Raw genomic sequence first — 23,285 nt, forward strand, 5'->3', positions numbered from 1 at the left:
TTCTTTGGTGGCTTCTGTCATCAACCATGCTGGGGCAGAGGGGGGACAGAGGGGCTCTTCCCCTCTCCTCTGAACCCCTGACCCCTCACATCTCCAGGGTGAAGAGACACACATACAGAGTCAGCATTTAGTGGGTTTAAAGCAGGTTAAATAGGTTTCAGTTCAGTTATGGTTCAGTTTTACTCAGCAGTGCTGAATCACACAGCAGACAAACATGATTTAGGAGTTCTGTAAAGGAAAGCAATCCATAGAGATGGTGAGAACTCATTTCAGAGATGTTGATACACACGGAATGCACTTTCTCATAGTTTCTCAAGCTGTCAATCATATGAAGATTAGTGCTTGATGCAAGGTGACGGCTACAGTACAGTTTCCATAGGGACCTGACCTATAGCCAGCCACCATGCTCTCCTCTGGTCAGCTGATTTACCTGACGTCCCCTTCTCCTCAGGTGCAATCGGTCACATGTCCTCGGCTCGCCGCCCGTGTCATCAAATGTTTTGACACCTGTCCCGTCGGTGTAGAGGGAAGTGAGGGTGATTTGAACGTCTCTGAATCCTGCTCCACTCCCTTCTCAAGAACCCACAATCAAACCTGTCCTCACACGAATGAAGACAGACAGGTGGATTGTCAGAAACTGATTAAAAAGGCTGGGGAAAAAAAGAGTCTCCCTTGCATTGTGGGTTTTGAAAGAGAGGAGGGGGAGAATGGAGAGGAGATAGAAAGAGGTAGCTGTGTAATAGGAGGAAATGAAAGTGTGTGACTGGTGGATGTGACAGGAAGAGACTGCTCTTAACAAGCAGTCAGAGTCAGTCAGAGTAACAGATCCATCACACCTCCCTCTGAGGGGAGAGATGGAGGGAGAGAAACAGAGGGAGAGAGAGATGGAGAGAGAGAGCAAGGGTGGGGGAGAGAGCGAGAGACGACGGGAGCGAGAGATGGAGATGGAGGGAGAGAGAAAAAGACAGGAGGAGAGAGAAAGACTGAAGGGAAAGAGGGATTTGAGCGGCACTGACAGAACTGCATTTAATTTGGTCTGCCAGATCCCTTTTCATTTGACTTCCTCTGAAGCAGCTTAAAGAAGAGGAGGAGAGGAGAAGACAGCAGAGGAGGAGAGAAAACAGAGGAGAGGAACAGAGAGGAGAGGTTACCAGTATGTTCCAGATTAACGTTGATGCACCACATCACACTCTAAGCCGCCCTGTAATTCATGTTCAACAGGGGATACTCACACATTACACACCAGTGGAATATGTGATTAATTGACTCACTCTCTAATATTTGGGGTAATTTGCCATCCTCTGATGTGAAACTGACAACAGAATAAAAAACGTTTGATACCAAAAATATTATTTACTCATGTCACTACACAAGTGAGGTCTGCAAAACAAAAACCTGATGAAAAGGCGTTTAAATATAATGTATGTACAGGAAATGAATATTCAAATAGTCTGTGACAACTGTGTTCAATTTGGAGTTTGTGACATCAAATGGGTCTATTACAGCATTTTAGACTCTATTCCCTGCATTATAGACTCTATTTCCTGCATTATAGACGCTATTCCCTGCATTATAGACTCTATTCCCTGCATTATAGATGCTATTTCCTGCATTATAGACTCTATTTCCTGCATTATAGACTCTATTCCCTGCATTATAGACGCTATTCCCTGCATTATAGACGCTATTCCCTGCATTATAGACTCTATTCCCTGCATTATAGACTCTATTCCCTGCATTATAGACCCTATTCCCTGCATTATAGACGCTATTCCCTGCATTATAGACTCTATTCCCTGCATTATAGACGCTATTCCCTGCATTATAGATGCTATTCCCTGCATTATAGACGCTATTCCCTGCATTATAGACTCTATTCCCTGCATTATAGACGCTATTCCCTGCATTATAGACTCTATTCCCTGCATTATAGACTCTATTCCCTGCATTATAGGCGCTATTTCCTGCATTATAGACGCTATTCCCTGGATCATAGACGCTATTCCCTGGATTATAGACTCTATTCCCTGCATTATAGACTCTATTCCCTGCATTATAGACTCTATTCCCTGCATTATTCCCTGCATTATAGACACTGTTCCCTGCATTATAGACGCTATTCCCTGCATTATAGACGCTATTCCCTGCATTATAGACGCTATTCCCTGCATTATAGACTCTATTCCCTGCATTATAGACTCTATTCCCTGCATTATAGATGCTATTCCCTGCATTATTCCCTGCATTATAGACGCAATTCCCTGCATTATTCCCTGCATTATAGACGCTATTCCCTGCATTATAGACTCTATTCCCTGAATTATCGACGCTATTCCCTGCATTATTCCCTGCATTATAGACGCTATTCCCTGCATTATAGACTCTATTCCCTGAATTATAGACGCTATTCCCTGCATTATAGACTCTATTCCCTGCATTATAGACTCTATTCCCTGCATTATAGACGCTATTCCCTGCATTATAGACGCTATTCCCTGCATTATAGACTCTATTCCCTGCATTATAGACGCTATTCCCTGCATTATTCCCTGCATTATAGACGCTATTCCCTGCATTATAGACGCTATTCCCTGCATTATAGACTCTATTCCCTGCATTATAGACTCTATTCCCTGCATTATAGATGCTATTCCCTGCATTATAAACTCTATTCCCTGCATTATAGATGCTATTCCCTGCATTATTCCCTGCATTATAGACGCTATTCCCTGCATTATAGACGCTAATCCCATTTAGAGACGTTTTCGTGAGAACAACCGGTTTCCAAACGTTGTCTCGCCAACGCAAGAGGCGGCTATTGGTGTATCCAGGACAATTAGACGCTTCAAATGACACGTCCAGGAAGTCTGTACCTCGAACAGGCGAGTCAGGAAGTGTTCAGAACAGCTCTGCCTGCGCCAAATTGGGCCTGATAAGTCTGAGATATGGCTTTCTTTGGATTCATAGACAGAAACTCAGATATGGAACCATGTCATTTTAATACATAATTTCCTGTTTACTTCCTATCTTTCAGACGCAACTCTTACTGGCAGCGGTAGAGGAAGAGGGACAACCGGAGGAGGGCAGGAGAGAGATGGCAGAGACCCTGCTAACTGCCCTGACAGACAGACAGCAGCACAGACAGACCTGGAGAGACAGGTAAAGAAATAACCACCAACAACAGTAAACAACAACAGCAGTAAACAGAAACTCACACACAACAATGTTGAAATGTGAAAACAAGCACACGTACTCTGGATGACACATGTTCAAGAATCACACCCTGTTACACTTTCAATTGTGTGAAACAAAACCTTAAAGGAATCAGTATTGTTGAAATTTGAGTAGGAACGTAGGTGATGTGAAGTGAATTCCTCAGATAGTCTGCAGATCTGACATGGGTGTTGGAGGTTGTTTGTAGTGAGGGGTCCTTGGACCTAGCAGCTATCAGGGTGACGTGTGTCTTGGATTGGATAGCTCAGTAACTTCTTCCCCTAGATGAGGCCCAGTCCAGGATAAGAACAGAGACAGAGCCCATTCATTCAGATAAAGCAAGGCCTCACTCACAACCATGTTGTTTTAGCTGTCCCATCTCTCCCTCCACTCTGGTAGCTGTTCTCTCTGTCCACCCCCCCCCACACACACAATACATATTATACACACATGTTATTACATATACACCCATAACACCCTCCCACACAAAACATAATATGTTTGTTTTAGCTGTCCACCTCTTCCCCACCCCCTCTCTACTGCTTTGGTGCCCTTGTCTCAGAAAGACACACACTTAGCCACACTCACAGGCATGCATACTCAGGAATGCACACACACATCTGTGCTCTCACACACACACACACACACACACACACAAAAATGCATATTTTGCCCAGTGGGTTTAATAATGACGGAAAACCAATGGTCCAAACGTCATGTCTCTATCAGAACCTTGTAGGACAGCCAGAATTAGTGTGACTCAATCAATGATCCAAACCTCATGTCTCTATCAGAACCTTGTAGGAGGGCCAGAATTAGTGTGACTCAATCAATGATCCAAACCTCATGTCTCTATCAGAACCTTTTAGGACGGTCAGAATTGGTGTGACTAAATCAATAGTCCAAACTTCATGTCTCTATCAGAACCTTGTAGGAGGGCCAGAATTAGTGTGACTCAATCAATGATCCAAACCTCATGTCTCTATCAGAACCTTGTAGGACAGCCAGAATTAGTGTGACTCAATCAATGCTCCAAACCTCATCTCTCTATCAGAACCTTGTAGGACAGCCAGAATTAGTGTGACTCAATCAATGGTCCAAACCTCATCTCTCTATCAGAACCTTGTAGGACGGCCAGAATTAGTGTGACTCAATCAATGGAGGCCAGAGAAAAAAAGTGGTCAAAAATCTGGAACATTGCATGGCGTCTGCCAGGCTGGACTCTGTCCATGAATTAAGGCTACTGGCTACTTGACAGGTTCTCTTTCCCGTTGAACTTTCTTCTTGAATCCACAGGACATACAACAGTATAGAGGTCAGATGGAAAAGGATTTTGAGACAGGACATTAAGTATTTTCTTATTTTAGTATACGCTTTTCTCACAAAAACAAGCGTACCTCTGTGAAATGTCAACGGAGCACTGAGCGAATACCAAGCCTTTTACGTTTCATCCGGGGCATGTCATGCAAATGTAGCTTTTAGAGAAACACCCCACTGAACGATTCAGAACATGAATAATAATATTTGTCTTGTTAAGATGTATTTTATAACGTAAGGAAGTGAAATTTCATAACCAAAGCGCCTTTTCACCCACTCTGCCCAGAGTGGGTGAACACCCTACATATTATTACATATACACCCATAACACCCTCCCACACAAAACATAATGTGTTTGTTTTAGCTGTTCCATCTCTCTCTCCTCTCTGGTAGTGGTAACCCCCCTCTACTGTTTTGGTGCCTTTTTCTCAGAAATACACACACACACACACACACACACACAGCCGCTCTCCGAGTCTGTCTCAGGGGGAGTTGGGACGTCCATTTCACACCTCACACTCGTACAGGTTACCCGCTTGTACCTGCACTGAAACGGGACCAATATAAGCACCCCCTATTAGAACTTTGACACACACACACTACATATTATTACATATACACCCATAACACCCTCCCACACAAAACATTGTGTTTTGTGTGGGAGGATGTTATGTAAGGGATAATCAACCAGGGCCTATGTGTTCTATTGAAAACAATGCACGATGTGGAAGGTGTGTCCCACGACACGCCAGTGTGAATACTAGCTAGAATATACCAATAAAAGTCGCTGGAGGGGTCTGAAAAGTCACAAAGTTGGCAACGTTGGGAATAATGCATGCTCTAGAATGCCCTTCAAGCCAATCAGAAACAAGTATACAACAATGCTATGGTACACTAGAGAAGCTTAACCAAGTTGAATTCTTCCCAAAGGGTCGACACAGCTGTATTTCGACTCAGACATGGCTTCCCCTGTGGTGGTATTCATACCCCACTGTGGGTGGAGTCTCCTCCTTATCTCTAAACATTACATCATTCTCGCTGAGCAGGGAACTAAGTGATATGAGCCTTCAACACTTTCTCCCCTTATTAGTACTGTCACAAAGGATTTTCCCTGCACTCAGCCCTCATGTCTCTTGTGGAACTAATGTTCCTATACTCTGAGTATAACAATGTTCAAAGTTTACTCCAGAATCCAACAGTATAATTAAGCAATAAGGCCAGAGGGGGTGTGTTATATGGCCAATATTATACCCTGATGAAGAAAGCTTGGCTGTCTAAACGTTGGTAATTACATTTTTGCATCTGAGCTCCTAGAGTGTGCGGCTCTCTTTTATTTTCAAGTTTTCTACTCCGCTAGCCAGCACCTCGTCTTAATAGTTGTGCGCTTCTTTTTCTTCTATATGGCCAATATACCAAAGCTAAGGGCTGTCCTATGCACGACTCAACGCGGAGTGCCTGGATACAACCCCTTAGCCGTGGTATATTGGCCATATACCATAAACCACCGAGGTGGTTTTGTCGTACCCATAGTGTACGGTCTGACATTCCACGACTGTCAGCCAATCAGCTTTCATAAACCACCCAGTTTATAAGGATGTATATGTAATAATGTGTGTGTATAATGTGTAGTGTGTGTATGTACCTGTGTGTGAGTGCATTCCTGTGTGTTGTATGCCTGTGTGTGTAGCTGTGTGTCTTTCTGAGACAACAGCACCAAAGCAGTAGAGGGGGGTCATAATCAGCCATAATCAGCCCAGCTGTAAGGGCCTCTCTCTCCCTGTGTGTCCCAGCCTGGACACCCTGTGTTCAGGGGCAGACGAGACCCAGGCCCTGGCTCTGGTAAGAACCTAAAGAGCATGGAGGGGAATGAACACACACAGACGACACACTACAGATTAATACCAACCAGGGACAAACACACACAGACCACACACTACAGATTAATACCAACCAGGGACAAACACACACAGACCACACACTACAGATTAATACCAACCAGGGACAAACACACACAGACTACACACTACAGATGAATATCTGGACAGACAGCCCCCACCTTCTCCCCTCCATCCCCCCTATTGCCCCCATTACCCTGTGTCCCGCCTCTGTTTTGATGTGTCCCCTCTTGTTGACCCGAGCTACGCCCTGACCAGATGATTCTTGTAAACAGACAGTTTCCACACACCTCGTCGGCATGCGTTGACGCCTAGCCTGGCCTCTCAGCCTCTGGAGGAGGGAAGGAGGGAGGGCTGGCCATCTGAACTGCATTCCTAACGCAGGTGCTGAAAGCTAGAAACCATCCCACTAGTCACTACACCCACCCCCCAACACTACTACAACACCCGCACTACCAACCCACAAATTTCTGTACCACCCTCCTAGTCCAGCCCAGTCACACACACGCACACGTACACGCACACACAGCCCAGCCCTCACACATCACAGGGAAACCAATAACAAGGCTCAGGACAGGAAATGCAGGGTCCCTTTCTTCGGTTCAGACAGGAGTTTATTTAATCAGCAGGATAGAGTGATCAGATTGGGGGGACAGCACCACACACACATAGACAGACACACACACACACACACACACACACACACACAGCTGTAATGTGTTTGAACTCCGACTGCTCCCTATCTCTCTGCACGCAGATAATGCATCTCCCCAAAAAGCAAGCTGGGGGTTGTCTGTGAAGTGGCCGTCAACAGACGACGTTTAGACAAAACGAAACACATGGCCTCGCGCAATGTTAAGAGACGATTCTGATAATGATTTGAGATATGGAGGGATAAGGGAAAACACATTGTGATGAAAGATAGCTTCACTTTGGGGTCTCTGCAGGATTTTGTTCAGAAGTAGTTTCATTGTTCCCAATCAAACATAAACTATATGAATGTTGATATATTAGAGAGAGAAAGAGAGACCAAAGTTCATCTCAGTTTAGTCTGACAGATTCAAACATTCATTTATTTCCATAAAACCACCAAAATTGTACTTTTTAAAATGAACCAGTAGATTAATTTGACTGTTTTTAGTTTTTCTATTTATATGAAGGTTTAATTAGGTTTCAGTAGACTCAGTATTCAACAGGCTCCACTGTCTGCGTTCTGCTGTTCTTTTGTTTCCATGGAAACCATTCAGAGAATAATGCTCGCTAAAGGTTTCAAAACACAAAACAACATGATGGATTACTCTAGCTAAAGGCACAGAAACATAAACACAGCAAGCTGATTGATGAAGTTTTTCCCTGACTTTTGTTTCAGAAACACGACCAGTTAAAGCACTAGAGCGCTCAGCAAACCTGTGCCTGCTAGCTCTCAGCCCAGTATTCCCTCAGGCATTTTTACCACTATATATATATATATATATATGTAGAGAGAGAGGTTCCCCGTGACTGCCAGGTCTTCACCAGTGAATTATGGGTACTCAGGGTGAGGAATGTCTTCGCTCCCCCAGCACTGTGAGGGCCGTCCATCCATTCATTCATCCCCACTGCAACAATAAAGTTATGGGGCATTTCTTATTATTATCAGCTTTTTGTCCTGTAACTTGGTTTCTGGTGGGTGCGTATTGAGAAAGCTTTGATATACAGTACCAGTCAAAAGTTCTGGACACACCGACTCATTCAAGGGTTTTTCTTTATTTTTACTATTTTCTACATTGTAAAATAATAGTGAAGACATTAAAACTATGAAATAACACATATGGAATCATGTAGTAACCAAAAATATGATATTTGAGATTCTTCAAAGTAGCCACCCTTTGCCTTGATGACAGCTTTGCACACTCTTGGCGTTCTCTCATCCAGCTTCATGAGGAATGCTTTTCCAACAGTCTTGAAGGAGTTCCCACATATGCTGAGCACTTGTTGGCTGCTTTTCCTTCATCAGTCCAACCCATCCCAAACCATCTCAATTGGGTTGAGGTCGGGTGATTGTGGAGGCCAGGTCATCCGATGCAGCACCATCACTCTCCTTCTTGGTCAAATAGCCCTTACACAGCCTGGAGGTGTGTTTTGGGTCATTGTACTGTTGAAAAACAAATTATAGTCCCACTAAGTGCAAACCAGATGGGATGGTGTATCGCTGCAGAATGATGTGGTAGCCATGCTAGTTAAGTGTGCTTGAATTCTAAATACAGTGCCTTGCGAAAGTATTCGGCCCCCTTGAACTTTGCGACCTTTTGCCACATTTCAGGCTTCAAACATAAAGATATAAAACTGTATTTTTTTGTGAAGAATCAACAACAAGTGGGACACAATCATGAAGTGGAACGACATTTATTGTATATTTCAAACTATTTTAACAAATCAAAAACTGAAAAATTGGGCGTGCAAAATTATTCAGCCCCCTTTAAGTTAATACTTTGTAGCGCCACCTTTTGCTGCGATTACAGCTGTAAGTCGCTTGGGGTATGTCTCTATCAGTTTTGCACATTGAGAGACTGAAATTTTTTCCCATTCCTCCTTGCAAAACAGCTCGAGCTCAGTGAGGTTGGATGGAGAGCATTTGTGAACAGCAGTTTTCAGTTCTTTCCACAGATTCTTGATTGGATTCAGGTCTGGACTTTGACTTGGCCATTCTAACACCTGGATATGTTTATTTTTGAACCATTCCATTGTAGATTTTGCTTTATGTTTTGGATCATTGTCTTGTTGGAAGACAAATCTCCGTCCCAGTCTCAGGTCTTTTGCAGACTCCATCAGGTTTTCTTCCAGAATGGTCCTGTATTTGGCTCCATCCATCTTCCCATCAATTTTAACCATCTTCCCTGTCCCTGCTGAAGAAAAGCAGGCCCAAACCATGATGCTGCCACCACCATGTTTGACAGTGGGGATGTGTGTTCAGGGTGATGAGCTGTGTTGCTTTTACGCCAAACATAACGTTTTGCATTGTTGCCAAAAAGTTCAATTTTGGTTTCATCTGACCAGAGCACCTTCTTCCACATGTTTGGTGTGTCTCCCAGGTGGCTTGTGGCAAACTTTAAACTACACTTTTTATGGATATCTTTAAGAAATGGCTTTCTTCTTGCCACTCTTCCATAAAGGCCAGATTTGTGCAATATACGACTGATTGTTGTCCTATGGACAGAGTCTCCCACCTCAGCTGTAGATCTCTGCAGTTCATCCAGAGTGATCATGGGCCTCTTGGCTGCATCTCTGATCAGTCTTCTCCTTGTATGAGCTGAAATTCTAGAGGGACGGCCAGGTCTTGGTAGATTTGCAGTGGTCTGATACTCCTTCCATTTCAATATTATCGCTTGCACAGTGCTCCTTGGGATGTTTAAAGCTTGGGAAATCTTTTTGCATCCAAATCCGGCTTTAAACTTCTTCACAATAGTATCTCGGACCTGCCTGGTGTTTTCCTTGTTCTTCATGATGCTCTCTGCGCTTTTAACGGACCTCTGAGACTATCACAGTGCAGGTGCATTTATACGGAGACTTGATTACACACAGGTGGATTGTATTTATCATCATTAGTCATTTAGGTCAACATTGGATCATTCAGAGATCCTCACTGAACTTCTGGAGAGAGTTTGCTGCACTGAAAGTAAAGGGGCTGAATAATTTTGCACGCCCAATTTTTCAGTTTTTGATTTGTTAAAAAAGTTTGAAATATCCAATAAATGTCGTTCCACTTCATGATTGTGTCCCACTTGTTGTTGATTCTTCACAAAAAAATACAGTTTTATATCTTTATGTTTGAAGCCTGAAATGTGGCAAAAGGTCGCAAAGTTCAAGGGGGCCGAATACTTTCGCAAGGCACTGTATATCACTGACAGTGTCACCAGCAAAGCACCATCACATCTCCTCCTTCATGCTTCACGGTGGGAACCATACATGCAGAGATCATCCGTTCACCTACTCTGTGTCTCACAAAGACACAGCGGTTAGAACCAAAAATCCCAAATTTGACTCATCAGACCAAAGGACAGATTTTCACTGGTCTAATGTCCATTGTTCTTGTTTTTTGGCCCAATCAAGTCTCTTCTTATTATTGGTATCCTTTTGTAGTGGTTCCTTTGCAGCAATTCGACCATGAAAGCCTGATTCATGCAGTCTCCTCTGAACAGTTGATGTTGAGATGTGTCTGTTACTTGAACTCTGTGAAGCATTTATTTGGGCTGCAATCTGAGATACAGTTAATTGCCGATTTCTGAGGCTGGTATCTATAATGAACTTATCCTCTGCAGCAGAGGTAACTCTGGGTCTTCCTTTCCTGTGGTGGTCCTCATGAGAGCCAGTTTCATCATAAAACAAATGTTCCGGATTGACTGACCTTCATGTCTTAAAGTAATGATGGACTTCTCTTTGCTTATTTGAGCTGTTCTTGCCATAATATAGACTTGGTCTTTTACCAAACAGGGCTGTCTTCTGTATACCACCCCTACCTTGTCACAACACAACTGATGCATTCAGATGGAAAGAAATTCCACAAATGTACTTTTAACAAGTCACACCTGTTGAAATGCATTCCAGGTGACTACCTCATGAAGCTGGTTGAGAGAATACCAAGAGTGTGCATCAAGGTAAAGCTGTCATCAAGGTAAAGGGTGGCTACTTTTAAGTATCTAAAATATAAAATAGATTTAGATTTGTTTAACACTTTTTTTGGTTACTACATTATTCCATATGTGTTATTTCACCGTTTTGATGTCTTCACTATTATTCTACACTGTAAAAAATAGTGAAAATAAAGAAAAACCCTTGAATGAGTCAGTGCCTCCAAACTTTTGACTGGTACTCCTGAGGTGCTGACTTGCTGCACCCTCGACAACTACTGTGATTATTATTATTTGACCATGCTGGTCATTTATGAACATTTGAACATCTTGGCCATGTTCTGTTATAATCTCCACCCGGCACAGCCAGAAGAGGACTGGCCACCCCTCATAGCCTGGTTTCTTCCTAGGTTTCTTCCTAGGTTTTGGCCTTTCTAGGGAGTTTTTCCTAGCCACCGTGCTTCAACACCTGCATTGCTTGCTGTTTGGTGTTTTAGGCTGGGTTTCTGTACAGCACTTTGAGATGTAAGCTGATGTACGAAGGGCTATATAAATAAATTTGATTTGATTTGATACTATACATATGCTGTCTACCATGTCCTTAGATAAATGTCCTGTGAGTAGCCCTCCCAACAGCCAGTATTGGGTCTGTGAGTGAGTGAGGGGGCTGTTCCCTAGCATGGCAGTTAAAGAATACATCATGAGGGAAAGGTAAACACTAGGTACTTACTTATCCTTTGCTATCCAGAATGTATGACCCCTGGAAGCTCTGCTATACTGGAGCCCTTTAGGTTGACATTGACTAGATCTGGGGAGCCTCGAGCCAGAGACCTGGAAGGTTGTTGTTAGTTGTTGTGTGGACATGAATCATGACTTTCTATATTTCTAACTTATTGACAGGTGTTGTTACCTGTGCTGTGCCTGTGGCCACCTCAAACCTTCCTGAGTGAGGTGACCCCGTGCGACCTACCAGAGCCAAAGGTCACGTCTCTGGACCAATAAAAAGGCTGCACTGTCACAGCCTGTGAGCAAACACTGAAGGGAACAGCTGTGAATTTTGTACTGACCGTGCAAAATGCTGTAGGCTTTGTAAGGTCATTATATGATAATGAAAATGATTACAGAATTACATGGGGGTTTAGGACATGAGAGCGGAAGGGAGGAGGTAGAGGAGAGGGGTAGGCACATTGGGTTTGATAAATGGACTGTGAAGGTACCCATCTGGCCCTTCTCTGTGGCTTTTCTCTTCTTTTCTTTCATTCTGTTTGGTTCATTCTGCGTCTCTCTCTCTTTACTACCTCCCTTTCATTCTGTTTGGTTCATTCTGTTTGGTTCATTCTGCGTCTCTCTCTCTTTACTACCTCCCTTTCATTCTGTTTGGTTCATTCTGTTTGGTTCATTCTGCATCTCTCTCTCTACTACCTCCCTTTCATTCTGTTTGGTTCATTCTGTTTGGTTCATTCTGTTTGGTTCATTCTGCGTCTCTCTCTCTTTACTACCTCCCTTTCATTCTGTTCGGTTCATTCTGTTTGGTTCATTCTGCGTCTCTCTCTCTTTACTACCTCCCTTTCATTCTGTTTGGTTCATTCTGTTTGGTTCATTCTGTTTGGTTCATTCTGCGTCTCTCTCTCTTTACTACCACCCTTTCATTCTGTTTGGTTCATTCTGTTTGGTTCATTCTGTTTGGTTCATTCTGTTTGGTTCATTCTGCGTCTCTCTCTCTTTACTACCTCCCTTTCATTCTGTTTGGTTCATTCTGTTTGGTTCATTCTGCGTCTCTCTCTCTTTACTACCTCCCTTTCATTCTGTTTGGTTCATTCTGTTTGGTTCATTCTGCATCTCTCTCTCTTTACTACCTCCCTTTCATTCTGTTTGGTTCATTCTGTTTGGTTCATTCTGTTTGGTTCATTCTGCGTCTCTCTCTCTTTACTACCTCCCTTTCATTCTGTTTGGTTCATTCTGTTTGGTTCATTCTGTCTCTCTCTTTTACTACCTCCCTTTCATTCTGTTTGGTTCATTCTGTTTGGTTCATTCTGCGTCTCTCTCTCTTTACTACCTCCCTTTCATTCTGTTTGGTTCATTCTGTTTGGTTCATTCTGCGTCTCTCTCTCTTTACTACCTCCCTTTCATTCTGTTTGGTTCATTCTGTTTGGTTCATTCTGCATCTCTCTCTCTACTACCTCCCTTTCATTCTGTTTGGTTCATTCTGTTTGGTTCATTCTGTTTGGTTCATTCTGCGTCTCTCTTTTTACTACCTCCCTTTCATTCTGTTCGGTTCATTCTGTTTGGTTCATTCTGCGTCTCTCTCTCTTTACTACCTCCCTTTCATTCTGTTTGGTTCATTCTGTTTGGTTCATTCTGTTTGGTTCATTCTGCGTCTCTCTCTCTTTACTACCACCCTTTCATTCTGTTTGGTTCATTCTGTTTGGTTCATTCTGTTTGGTTCATTCTGTTTGGTTCATTCTGCGTCTCTCTCTTTTACTACCTCCCTTTCATTCTGTTTGGTTCATTCTGTTTGGTTCATTCTGCGTCTCTCTCTCTTTACTACCTCCCTTTCATTCTGTTTGGTTCATTCTGTTTGGTTCATTCTGCATCTCTCTCTCTTTACTACCTCCCTTTCATTCTGTTTGGTTCATTCTGTTTGGTTCATTCTGTTTGGTTCATTCTGCGTCTCTCTCTTTTACTACCTCCCTTTCATTCTGTTTGGTTCATTCTGTTTGGTTCATTCTGCGTCTCTCTCTCTTTACTACCTCCCTTTCATTCTGTTTGGTTCATTCTGTTTGGTTCATTCTGCGTCTCTCTCTCTTTACTACCTCCCTTTCATTCTGTTTGGTTCATTCTGTTTGGTTCATTCTGCGTCTCTCTCTCTTTACTACCTCCCTTTCATTCTGTTTGGTTCATTCTGTTTGGTTCATTCTGCGTCTCTCTCTCTTTACTACCTCCCTTTCATTCTGTTTGGTTCATTCTGTTTGGTTCATTCTGCGTCTCTCTCTCTTTACTACCTCCCTTTCATTCTGTTTGGTTCATTCTGTTTGGTTCATTCTGTTTGGTTCATTCTGCGTCTCTCTCTCTTTACTACCTCCCTTTCATTCTGTTTGGTTCATTCTGTTTGGTTCATTCTGCGTCTCTCTCTCTTTACTACCTCCCTTTCATTCTGTTTGGTTCATTCTGTTTGGTTCATTCTGCGTATCTCTCTGTTTACTACATCCCTTTCATTCTGTTTGGTTCATTCTGTTTGGTTCATTCTGCGTCTCTCTCTCTTTACTACCTCCCTTTCATTCTGTTTGGTTCATTCTGTTTGGTTCATTCTGTTTGGTTCATTCTGCGTCTCTCTCTCTTTACTACCTCCCTTTCATTCTGTTTGGTTCATTCTGTTTGGTTCATTCTGTTTGGTTCATTCTGCGTCTCTCTCTCTTTACTACCTCCCTTTCATTCTGTTTGGTTCATTCTGTTTGGTTCATTCTGTTTGGTTCATTCTGCGTCTCTCTCTCTTTACTACCACCCTTTCATTCTGTTTGGTTCATTCTGTTTGGTTCATTCTGTTTGGTTCATTCTGCGTCTCTCTCTCTTTACTACCTCCCTTTCATTCTGTTTGGTTCATTCTGTTTGGTTCATTCTGCGTCTCTCTCTCTTTACTACCACCCTTTCATTCTGTTTGGTTCATTCTGTTTGGTTCATTCTGTTTGGTTCATTCTGCGTCTCTCTCTCTCTACTACCTCCCTTTCATTCTGTTTGGTTCATTCTGTTTGGTTCATTCTGCATCTCACTCTCTTTACTACCTCCCTTTCATTCTGTTTGGTTCATTCTGTTTGGTTCATTCTGTTTGGTTCATTCTGCGTCTCTCTCTCTTTACTACCTCCCTTTCATTCTGTTTGGTTCATTCTGTTTGGTTCATTCTGTTTGCTTCATTCTGCGTCTCTCTCTCTTTACTACCTCCCTTTCATTCTCTTTGGTTCATTCTGTTTGCTTCATTCTGCGTCTCTCTCTCTTTACTACCTCCCTTTCATTCTGTTTGGTTCATTCTGTTTGGTTCATTCTGCGTCTCTCTCTCTTTACTACCTCCCTTTCATTCTGTTTGGTTCATTCTGCGTCTCTCTCTCTCTTTACTACCTCCCTTTCATTCTGTTTGGTTCATTCTGTTTGGTTCATTCTGCGTCTCTCTCTCTTTTACTACCTCCCTTTCATTCTGTTTGGTTCATTCTGTTTGGTTCATTCTGTTTGGTTCATTCTGCGTCTCTCTCTCTTTACTACCACCCTTTCATTCTGTTTGGTTCATTCTGTTTGGTTCATTCTGTTTGGTTCATTCTGTTTGGTTCATTCTGCGTCTCTCTCTTTTACTACCTCCCTTTCATTCTGTTTGGTTCATTCTGTTTGGTTCATTCTGCGTCTCTCTCTCTTTACTACCACCCTTTCATTCTGTTTGGTTCATTCTGTTTGGTTCATTCTGTTTGGTTCATTCTGTTTGGTTCATTCTGTTTGGTTCATTCTGCGTCTCTCTCTCTCTCTACTACCTCCCTTTCATTCTGTTTGGTTCATTCTGTTTGGTTCATTCTGCATCTCACTCTCTTTACTACCTCCCTTTCATTCTGTTTGGTTCATTCTGTTTGGTTCATTCTGTTTGGTTCATTCTGCGTCTCTCTCTCTCTTTACTACCTCCCTTTCATTCTGTTTGGTTCATTCTGTTTGTTTCATTCTGTTTGGTTCATTCTGTTTGCTTCATTCTGCGTCTCTCTCTCTTTACTACCTCCCTTTCATTCTCTTTGGTTCATTCTGTTTGCTTCATTCTGCGTCTCTCTCTCTTTACTACCTCCCTTTCATTCTGTTTGGTTCATTCTGTTTGGTTCATTCTGCGTCTCTCTCTCTTTACTACCTCCCTTTCATTCTGTTTGGTTCATTCTGCGTCTCTCTCTCTCTTTACTACCTCCCTTTCATTCTGTTTGGTTCATTCTGCGTCTCTCTCTCTTTACTACATCCCTTTCATTCTGTTTGGTTCATTCTGTTTGGTTCATTCTGTTTGGTTCATTCTGCCTCTCGCTCTCTTTACTACCTCCCTTTCATTCTGTTTGGTTCATTCTGTTTGGTTCATTCTCTTTACTACCTCCCTTTCATTCTGTTTGGTTCATTCTGTTTGGTTCATTCTGTTTGGTTCATTCTGTGTCTCTCTTTACTACCTCCCTTTTATTCTGTTTGGTTCATTCTGTTTGGTTCATTCTGCGTCTCTCTCTCTTTACTACCTCCCTTTCATTCTGTTTGGTTAATTTTGTTTGGTTCATTCTGTTTGGTTCATTCTGCATCTCTCTGTCTTTACTACCTCCCTTTCATTCTGTTTGGTTCATTCTGTTTGGTTCATTCTGCTTGGTTCATTCTGTGTCTCTCTCTCTTTACTACCTCCCTTTCATTCTGTTTGGTTCATTCTGTTTGGTTCATTCTGTTTGGTTCATTCTGCGTCTCTCTCTCTTTACTACCTCCCTTTCATTCTGTTTGGTTCATTCTGTTTGGTTCATTCTGTTTGGTTCATTCTGCGTCTCTCTCTCTTTACTACCTCCCTTTCATTCTGTTTGGTTCATTCTGTTTGGTTCATTCTGCGTCTCTCTCTTTTTACCACCTCCCTTTCATTCTGTTTGGTTCATTCTGCATCTCTCTCTCTTTACTACCTCCCTTTCATTCTGTTTGGTTCATTCTGTTTGGTTCATTCTGCGTCTCTCTCTTTTTACTACCTCCCTTTCATTCTGTTTGGTTCATTCTGCCTCTCGCTCTCTTTACTACCTCCCTTTCATTCTGTTTGGTTCATTCTGCGTCTCTCTCTCTTTACTAACTCCCTTTCATTCTGTTTGGTTCATTCTACATCTCTTTCTCTTTACTACCTCCCTTTCATTCTGTTTGGTTCATTCTGTTTGGTTCATTCTGCGTCTCTCTCTCTTTACTACCTCCCTTTCATTCTGTTTGGTTCATTCTGTTTGGTTCATTCTCCATCTCTTTCTCTTTACTACCTCCCTTTCATTCTGTTTTGTTCATTCTGTTTGGTTCATTCTGTTTGGTTCATTCTGCGTCTCTCTCTCTTTACTACCTCCCTTTCATTCTCTTTGGTTCATTCTCTTTGGTTCATTCTACATCTCTTTCTCTTTACTACCTCCCTTTCATTCTCTTTGGTCCATTCTGTTTGGTTCATTCTGCGTCTCTCTCTCTTTACTACCTCCCTTTCATTCTGTTTGGTTCATTCTGCGTCTCTCTCTCTTTACTACCTCCCTTTCATTCTGTTTGGTTCATTCTGTTTGGTTCATTCTGTTTGGTTCATTCTGTTTGGTTCATTCTGCCTCTCGCTCTCTTTACTACCTCCCTTTCATTCTCTTTGGTTCATTCTCTTTGGTTCATTCTACATCTCTTTCTCTTTACTACCTCCCTTTCATTCTCTTTGGTTCATTCTGTTTGGTTCATTCTGCGTCTCTCTCTCTTTACTACCTCCCTTTCATTCTGTTTGGTTCATTCTGTTTGGTTCATTCTGTTTGGTTCATTTTGTTTGGTTCATTCTGCGTCTCTCTCTTTACTACCTCCCTTTCATTCTGTTTGGTTCATTCTGTTTGGTTCATTCTGCGTCTCTCTCTCTTTACTACCTCCCTTTCATTCTGTTTGGTTCATTCTGTTTGGTTCATTCTGCGTCTCTCTCTCTTTACTACCTCCCTTTCATTCTGTTTGCTTCATTCTGCTTCTCTCTCTCTTTACTACCTCCCTTTCATTCTGTTTGGTTCATTCTGTTTGGTTCATTCTGCGTCTCTCTCTCTTTACTACCTCCCTTTCATTCTGTTTGGTTCATTCTGTTTGGTTCATTCTGTTTGGTTCATTCTGCATCTCTCTCTCTTTACTACCTCCCTTTCATTCTGTTTGGTTCATTCTGTTTGGTTCATTCTGTTTGGTTCATTCTGTTTGGTTCATTCTGTTTGGTTCATTCTGCGTCTCTCTCTCTTTACTACCTCCCTTTCATTCTGTTTGGTTCATTCTGTTTGGTTCATTCTGTTTGGTTCATTCTGTTTGGTTCATTCTGCGTCTCTCTCTCTTTACTACCTCCCTTTCATTCTGTTTGGTTCATTCTGTTTGGTTCATTCTGTTTGGTTCATTCTGTTTGGTTCTTTCTGTTTGGTTCATTCTGTTTGGTTCATTCTGTTTGGTTCATTCTGCCTCTCGCTCTCTTTACTACCTCCCTTTCATTCTCTTTGGTTCATTCTCTTTGGTTCATTCTGTTTGGTTCATTCTGTTTGGTTCATTCTGTTTGGTTCTTTCTGTTTGGTTCATTCTGTTTGGTTCATTCTGCCTCTCGCTCTCTTTACTACCTCCCTTTCATTCTCTTTGGTTCATTCTCTTTGGTTCATTCTGTTTGGTTCATTCTCTTTGGTTCATTCTACATCTCTTTCTCTTTACTACCTCCCTTTCATTCTCTTTGGTTCATTCTGTTTGGTTCATTCTGCGTCTCTCTCTCTTTACTACCTCCCTTTCATTCTGTTTGGTTCATTCTGTTTGGTTCATTCTGTTTGGTTCTTTCTGTTTGGTTCATTCCGTTTGGTTCATTCTGTTTGGTTCATTCTGTGTCTCTCTCTCTTTACTACCTCCCTTTCATTCTGTTTGGTTCATTCTGTTTGGTTCATTCTGTTTGGTTCATTTTGTTTGGTTCATTCTGCGTCTCTCTCTTTACTACCTCCCTTTCATTCTGTTTGGTTCATTCTGTTTGGTTCATTCTGCGTCTCTCTCTCTTTACTACCTCCCTTTCATTCTGTTTGGTTCATTCTGTTTGGTTCATTCTGCGTCTCTCTCTCTTTACTACCTCCCTTTCATTCTGTTTGCTTCATTCTGCTTCTCTCTCTCTTTACTACCTCCCTTTCATTCTGTTTGGTTCATTCTGTTTGGTTCATTCTGCGTCTCTCTCTCTTTACTACCTCCCTTTCATTCTGTTTGGTTCATTCTGTTTGGTTCATTCTGTTTGGTTCATTCTGCATCTCTCTCTTTTACTACCTCCCTTTCATTCTGTTTGGTTCATTCTGTTTGGTTCATTCTGTTTGGTTCATTCTGTTTGGTTCATTCTGTTTGGTTCATTCTGCGTCTCTCTCTCTTTACTACCTCCCTTTCATTCTGTTTGGTTCATTCTGTTTGGTTCATTCTGCGTCTCTCTCTCTTTACTACCTCCCTTTCATTCTGTTTGGTTCATTCTGTTTGGTTCATTCTGTTTGGTTCATTCTGTTTGGTTCATTCTGTTTGGTTCATTCTGCGTCTCTCTCTCTTTACTACCTCCCTTTCATTCTGTTTGGTTCATTCTGTTTGGTTCATTCTGTTTGGTTCATTCTGTTTGGTTCATTCTGTTTGGTTCTTTCTGTTTGGTTCATTCTGTTTGGTTCATTCTGTTTGGTTTCATTCTGCTTCTCGCTCTCTTTACTACCTCCCTTTCATTCTGTTTGGTTCATTCTGTTTGGTTCTTTCTGTTTGGTTCATTCTGTTTGGTTCATTCTGTTTGGTTCATTCTGCGTCTCTCTCTCTTTACTACCTCCCTTTCATTCTGTTTGGTTCATTCTGTTTGGTTCATTCTGTTTGGTTCATTCTGTTTGGTTCATTCTGCGTCTCTCTCTCTTTACTACCTCCCTTTCATTCTGTTTGGTTCATTCTGTTTGGTTCATTCTGTTTGGTTCATTCTGCGTCTCTCTCTCTTTACTACCTCCCTTTCATTCTGTTTGGTTCATTCTGTTTGGTTCATTCTGTTTGGTTCTTTCTGTTTGGTTCATTCTGTTTGGTTCATTCTGTTTGGTTTCATTCTGCTTCTCGCTCTCTTTACTACCTCCCTTTCATTCCTCTCCTCTGTTCTCTTACCAGGCTCTGTGTAAAAGGAGTGTGGGGCGGGTGTGGAGTGTAAGATCAACAGAGTGCAGCCCCAGCCTTCCTCTGGAGGGGAGGAGAGGAGAGGAGGAGGAGGGGAGGAGAGAGGGTAAGAGAAGGTGTTTATGACTCAGTAGGAGGGTTTTTGGCTGACACGGCAGCCCCTGTCCCCTCGGTTGGTATGCACAGAGCACTGTGTGTGTGTGTGTGTGTGCGTGTGTGCGTATGTGTGTGTGTGTGTGTGTGTGTGTGTGTGTGTGTGCGTGCGTGCGTGTGTGTGTGTGTGCGTGTGTGTGTGGACAGAACGGTAGGAGAGTGGGCAGCAGCCGATGACCTTTGACCTGGGAAGCAGTTGGACAGCTTCGACTGCATAAATCAAGGGGCTGCTGTATTCCAGGGGCTCGGAAGTTCATCTTCCAATGGAAAACTGCATGACCTCAAACCATTACACTTCCTGACTACACAATGCTTTTCTCCACACGTCTTATTTCAGTTCAACATGACCATCATTGTCATTTCTAATTAGTTTACCATGAATAAATAGACTACTATATTTTTCCTCAAACTATTTAGTTATGTAATAATTGCATATATTTGTTAGTCCTTTTGCTTTGAAAAAGGTAATTGAAACTGATCTATTGTAGGTCTGTACTTGGCACAGTCTTTTTCCCCCCTCCTGTGTCCTCCACCATGATGACATGTCCTTTGTGTCCCCCCTCGCCGGGGTGGGACCCAGAGAGAGGAACAACGGGGATCCCCTGTCCCAGATGGGATTTGAAAGATGGTACTCTTCTTGTTCCACAATGACGAGGGACAGAGCCCAGGCTGCTGCAGCTATAGGACCCAGAGGGAGAGGCCCCATACTGTGGCAGGGTCCACTAACTACCAGAAAACAACCTTCTTTTAACACATACACCCATAGCAGCAATGGAGGGACTAGGGTCTGCACATTTTTCCTTCCAATGAACAGCTAGACGACTAGGTGAGGGCAGTTCCTTACTAATTAGTGACCTTAATTCCTCAATCAAGTACAAGGGAGGAGTGAAAACCCTGACACTAACCCTAACCCAAGGGGAGTCTCCATAGACCTCCAAAGAGACCTGTAGCCAAGCAGTCATCTGTCTACAGCAGTCTGCTAGTCAACAGCAGTCATCTGTCTACAGCAGTCTGCCAGTCAACAGCAGTCATCTGTCTACAGCAGTCTGCCAGTTAACAGCAGTCATCTATCTACAGCAGTCTGCCAGTTAACAGCAGTCATCCATCTACAGCAGTCTGCCAGTTAACAGCAGTCATCTATCTACAGCAGTCTGCCAGTTAACAGCAGTCATCTGTCTACAGCGGTCTGCCAGTTAACAGCAGTCATCTATCTACAGCAGTCTGCCAGTTAACAGCAGTCATCTGTCTACAGCGGTCTGCCAGTTAACAGCAGTCATCTGTCTACAGCAATCTGCCAGTCAACAGCAGTCATCTGTCTACAGCAGTCTGCCAGTTAACAGCACTCATCTGTATACAGCAGTCTGCCAGTCAACAGATGTCATCTGTATACAGCGGTCTGCCAGTTAACAGCAGTCATCTGTCTACAGCAGTCTGCCAGTTAACAGCAGTCATCTGTCTACAGCAGTCTGCCAGTTAACAGCAGTCATCTGTCTATAGCAGTCTGCCAGTCAACAGCAGTCATTTGTCTACAACAGTCTGCCAGTCAACTAGCAGTCATCTGTCTACAGCAGTCTGCCAGTTAACAGCAGTCATCTGTCTACAGCAGTCTGCCAGTTAACAGCAGTCATCTGTCTATAGCAGTCTGCCAGTCAACAGCAGTCATTTGTCTACAACAGTCTGCCAGTCAACTAGCAGTCATCTGTCTACAGCAGTCTGCCAGTCAACAGCAGTCATCTGTCACCAGCAGTCTGCCAGTCAACAGCAGTCATCTGTCTACAGCAGTCTGCCAGTCAACAGCAGTCATCTGTCTACAGCGGTCTGTCAGTCAACAGCAGTCATCTGTCTACAGCGGTCTGCCAGTCAACAGCAGTCATCTGTCTACAACAGTCTGCCAGTCAACTAGCAGTCATCTATCTACAGCAGTTTGCCAGTCGACTAGCAGTCATCTATCTACAGCAGTCTCTTTAATCCTCAACAACGTGTGCCTGTCATCACCTCTGTCTAGTCCAGACCTTCATGACCAGAGCCACATATCATCACAGGGTGATGTACATAGTCAGGGCAAGAGGTGGGTGTCACTTGAATGGATGTCATGAACCAGTAGTTCACATGATAGGCTGATTTGTTGGCCGTTAGGGGCGAGAGGGGATCTCATGTCATGTGACACCAAACTTTATCGGCGTTCGTTATCTGTTCATTAATGACTTGTGTACAGCTTTGCTCTCATTTGTTTAATTAGTGTGGCTGGTGTGGCCCCGGAAGAAGGGGGTGGCGGGTGGTCGGGCTGGCTGCCGTGTTGGTGGGAGGGCAGTTGTTGAACAGAGCTCTGTGATGTAATTGTCATCGGAGGGGACAGGTTAATCAGAGACAACATCTCAGACATCTTCTCCTTCGCTCTGTTGCTCCTCATCCCCTTAACAGGATAATATAGCTACTGTACCACCGCCAGCCAGCTCTGTCTGTCTGCCTGTCTGCCTTCCTTCCTTCCTTCCTTCCTTCCTTCACGTGCTCTCGCCAAAAGTTTGTCTCTCTACTTTCTCTCTACTTCTCTCTCTACCTCTCTCTACCGCTCTCTACTTCTCTCTCTACTTCTCTCTCTACCGCTCTCTACCGCTCTCTACTTCTCTCTCTACCTCTCTCACTACCTCTCACTACCTCTCTCTCTACCTCTCTCTACCTCTCTCTACCGCTCTCTACCTCTCTCTACCGCTCTCTACCTTTCTCTACTTCTCTCTCTACCTCTCTCTTTACCTCTCACTACCGCTCTCTACTTCTCTCTCTACTTCTCTCTCTACCTCTCTCTACTTCTCTCTCTACCTCTCTCTACTTCTCTCTCTACTTCTCTCTCTACCGCTCTCTACTTCTCTCTCTACCGCTCTCTACTTCTCTCTCTACCGCTCTCTACTTCTCTCTCTACCGCTCTCTACTTCTCTCTCTACTTCTCTCTCTACTTCTCTCTCTACCGCTCTCTACTTCTCTCTCTACCGCTCTCTACTTCTCTCTCTACCGCTCTCTACTTCTCTCTCTACCGCTCTCTACTTCTCCCTCTACCGCTCTCTACTTCTCTCTCTACCGCTCTCTACCGCTCTCTACCTCTCTCTACTGCTCTTTATTTCTCTCTACCGCTCTCTACTTCTCTCTCTACCGCTCTCTACTTCTCCCTCTACTTCTCTCTCTACCGCTCTCTACTTCTCTCTCTACCGCTCTCTACTTCTCTCTCTACCGCTCTCTACTTCTCTCTCTA

The 23,285-nt window shown here is 43.1% G+C and overlaps 1 protein-coding gene across 5 annotated transcripts in view; it reads left to right on the forward strand.

Annotated features, from left to right (window-relative positions):
* LOC112235085 (alpha-ketoglutarate-dependent dioxygenase FTO) overlaps window positions 1–23,285 on the forward strand; it is a 237,323-nt gene that overhangs the window by 69,636 nt on the left and 144,402 nt on the right. For 3 of the 5 annotated variants that reach the window (XM_042331032.1, XM_042331033.1, XM_042331035.1), the window contains exon 8: window positions 3,035–3,159. In XM_042331032.1, the coding sequence (XP_042186966.1) occupies window positions 3,035–3,159 (125 nt within the window). Of the gene's footprint in view, window positions 1–3,034; window positions 3,160–11,932; window positions 12,075–19,882; window positions 22,632–23,285 lie in introns of those variants that run through there. The other 2 variants (XM_042331036.1, XM_042331034.1) reach the window with 2 other exon arrangements.

The sequence above is a fragment of the Oncorhynchus tshawytscha genome, linkage group LG12, assembly GCF_018296145.1.
Source record: "Oncorhynchus tshawytscha isolate Ot180627B linkage group LG12, Otsh_v2.0, whole genome shotgun sequence".
Classification (NCBI taxonomy): domain Eukaryota; kingdom Metazoa; phylum Chordata; class Actinopteri; order Salmoniformes; family Salmonidae; genus Oncorhynchus; species Oncorhynchus tshawytscha.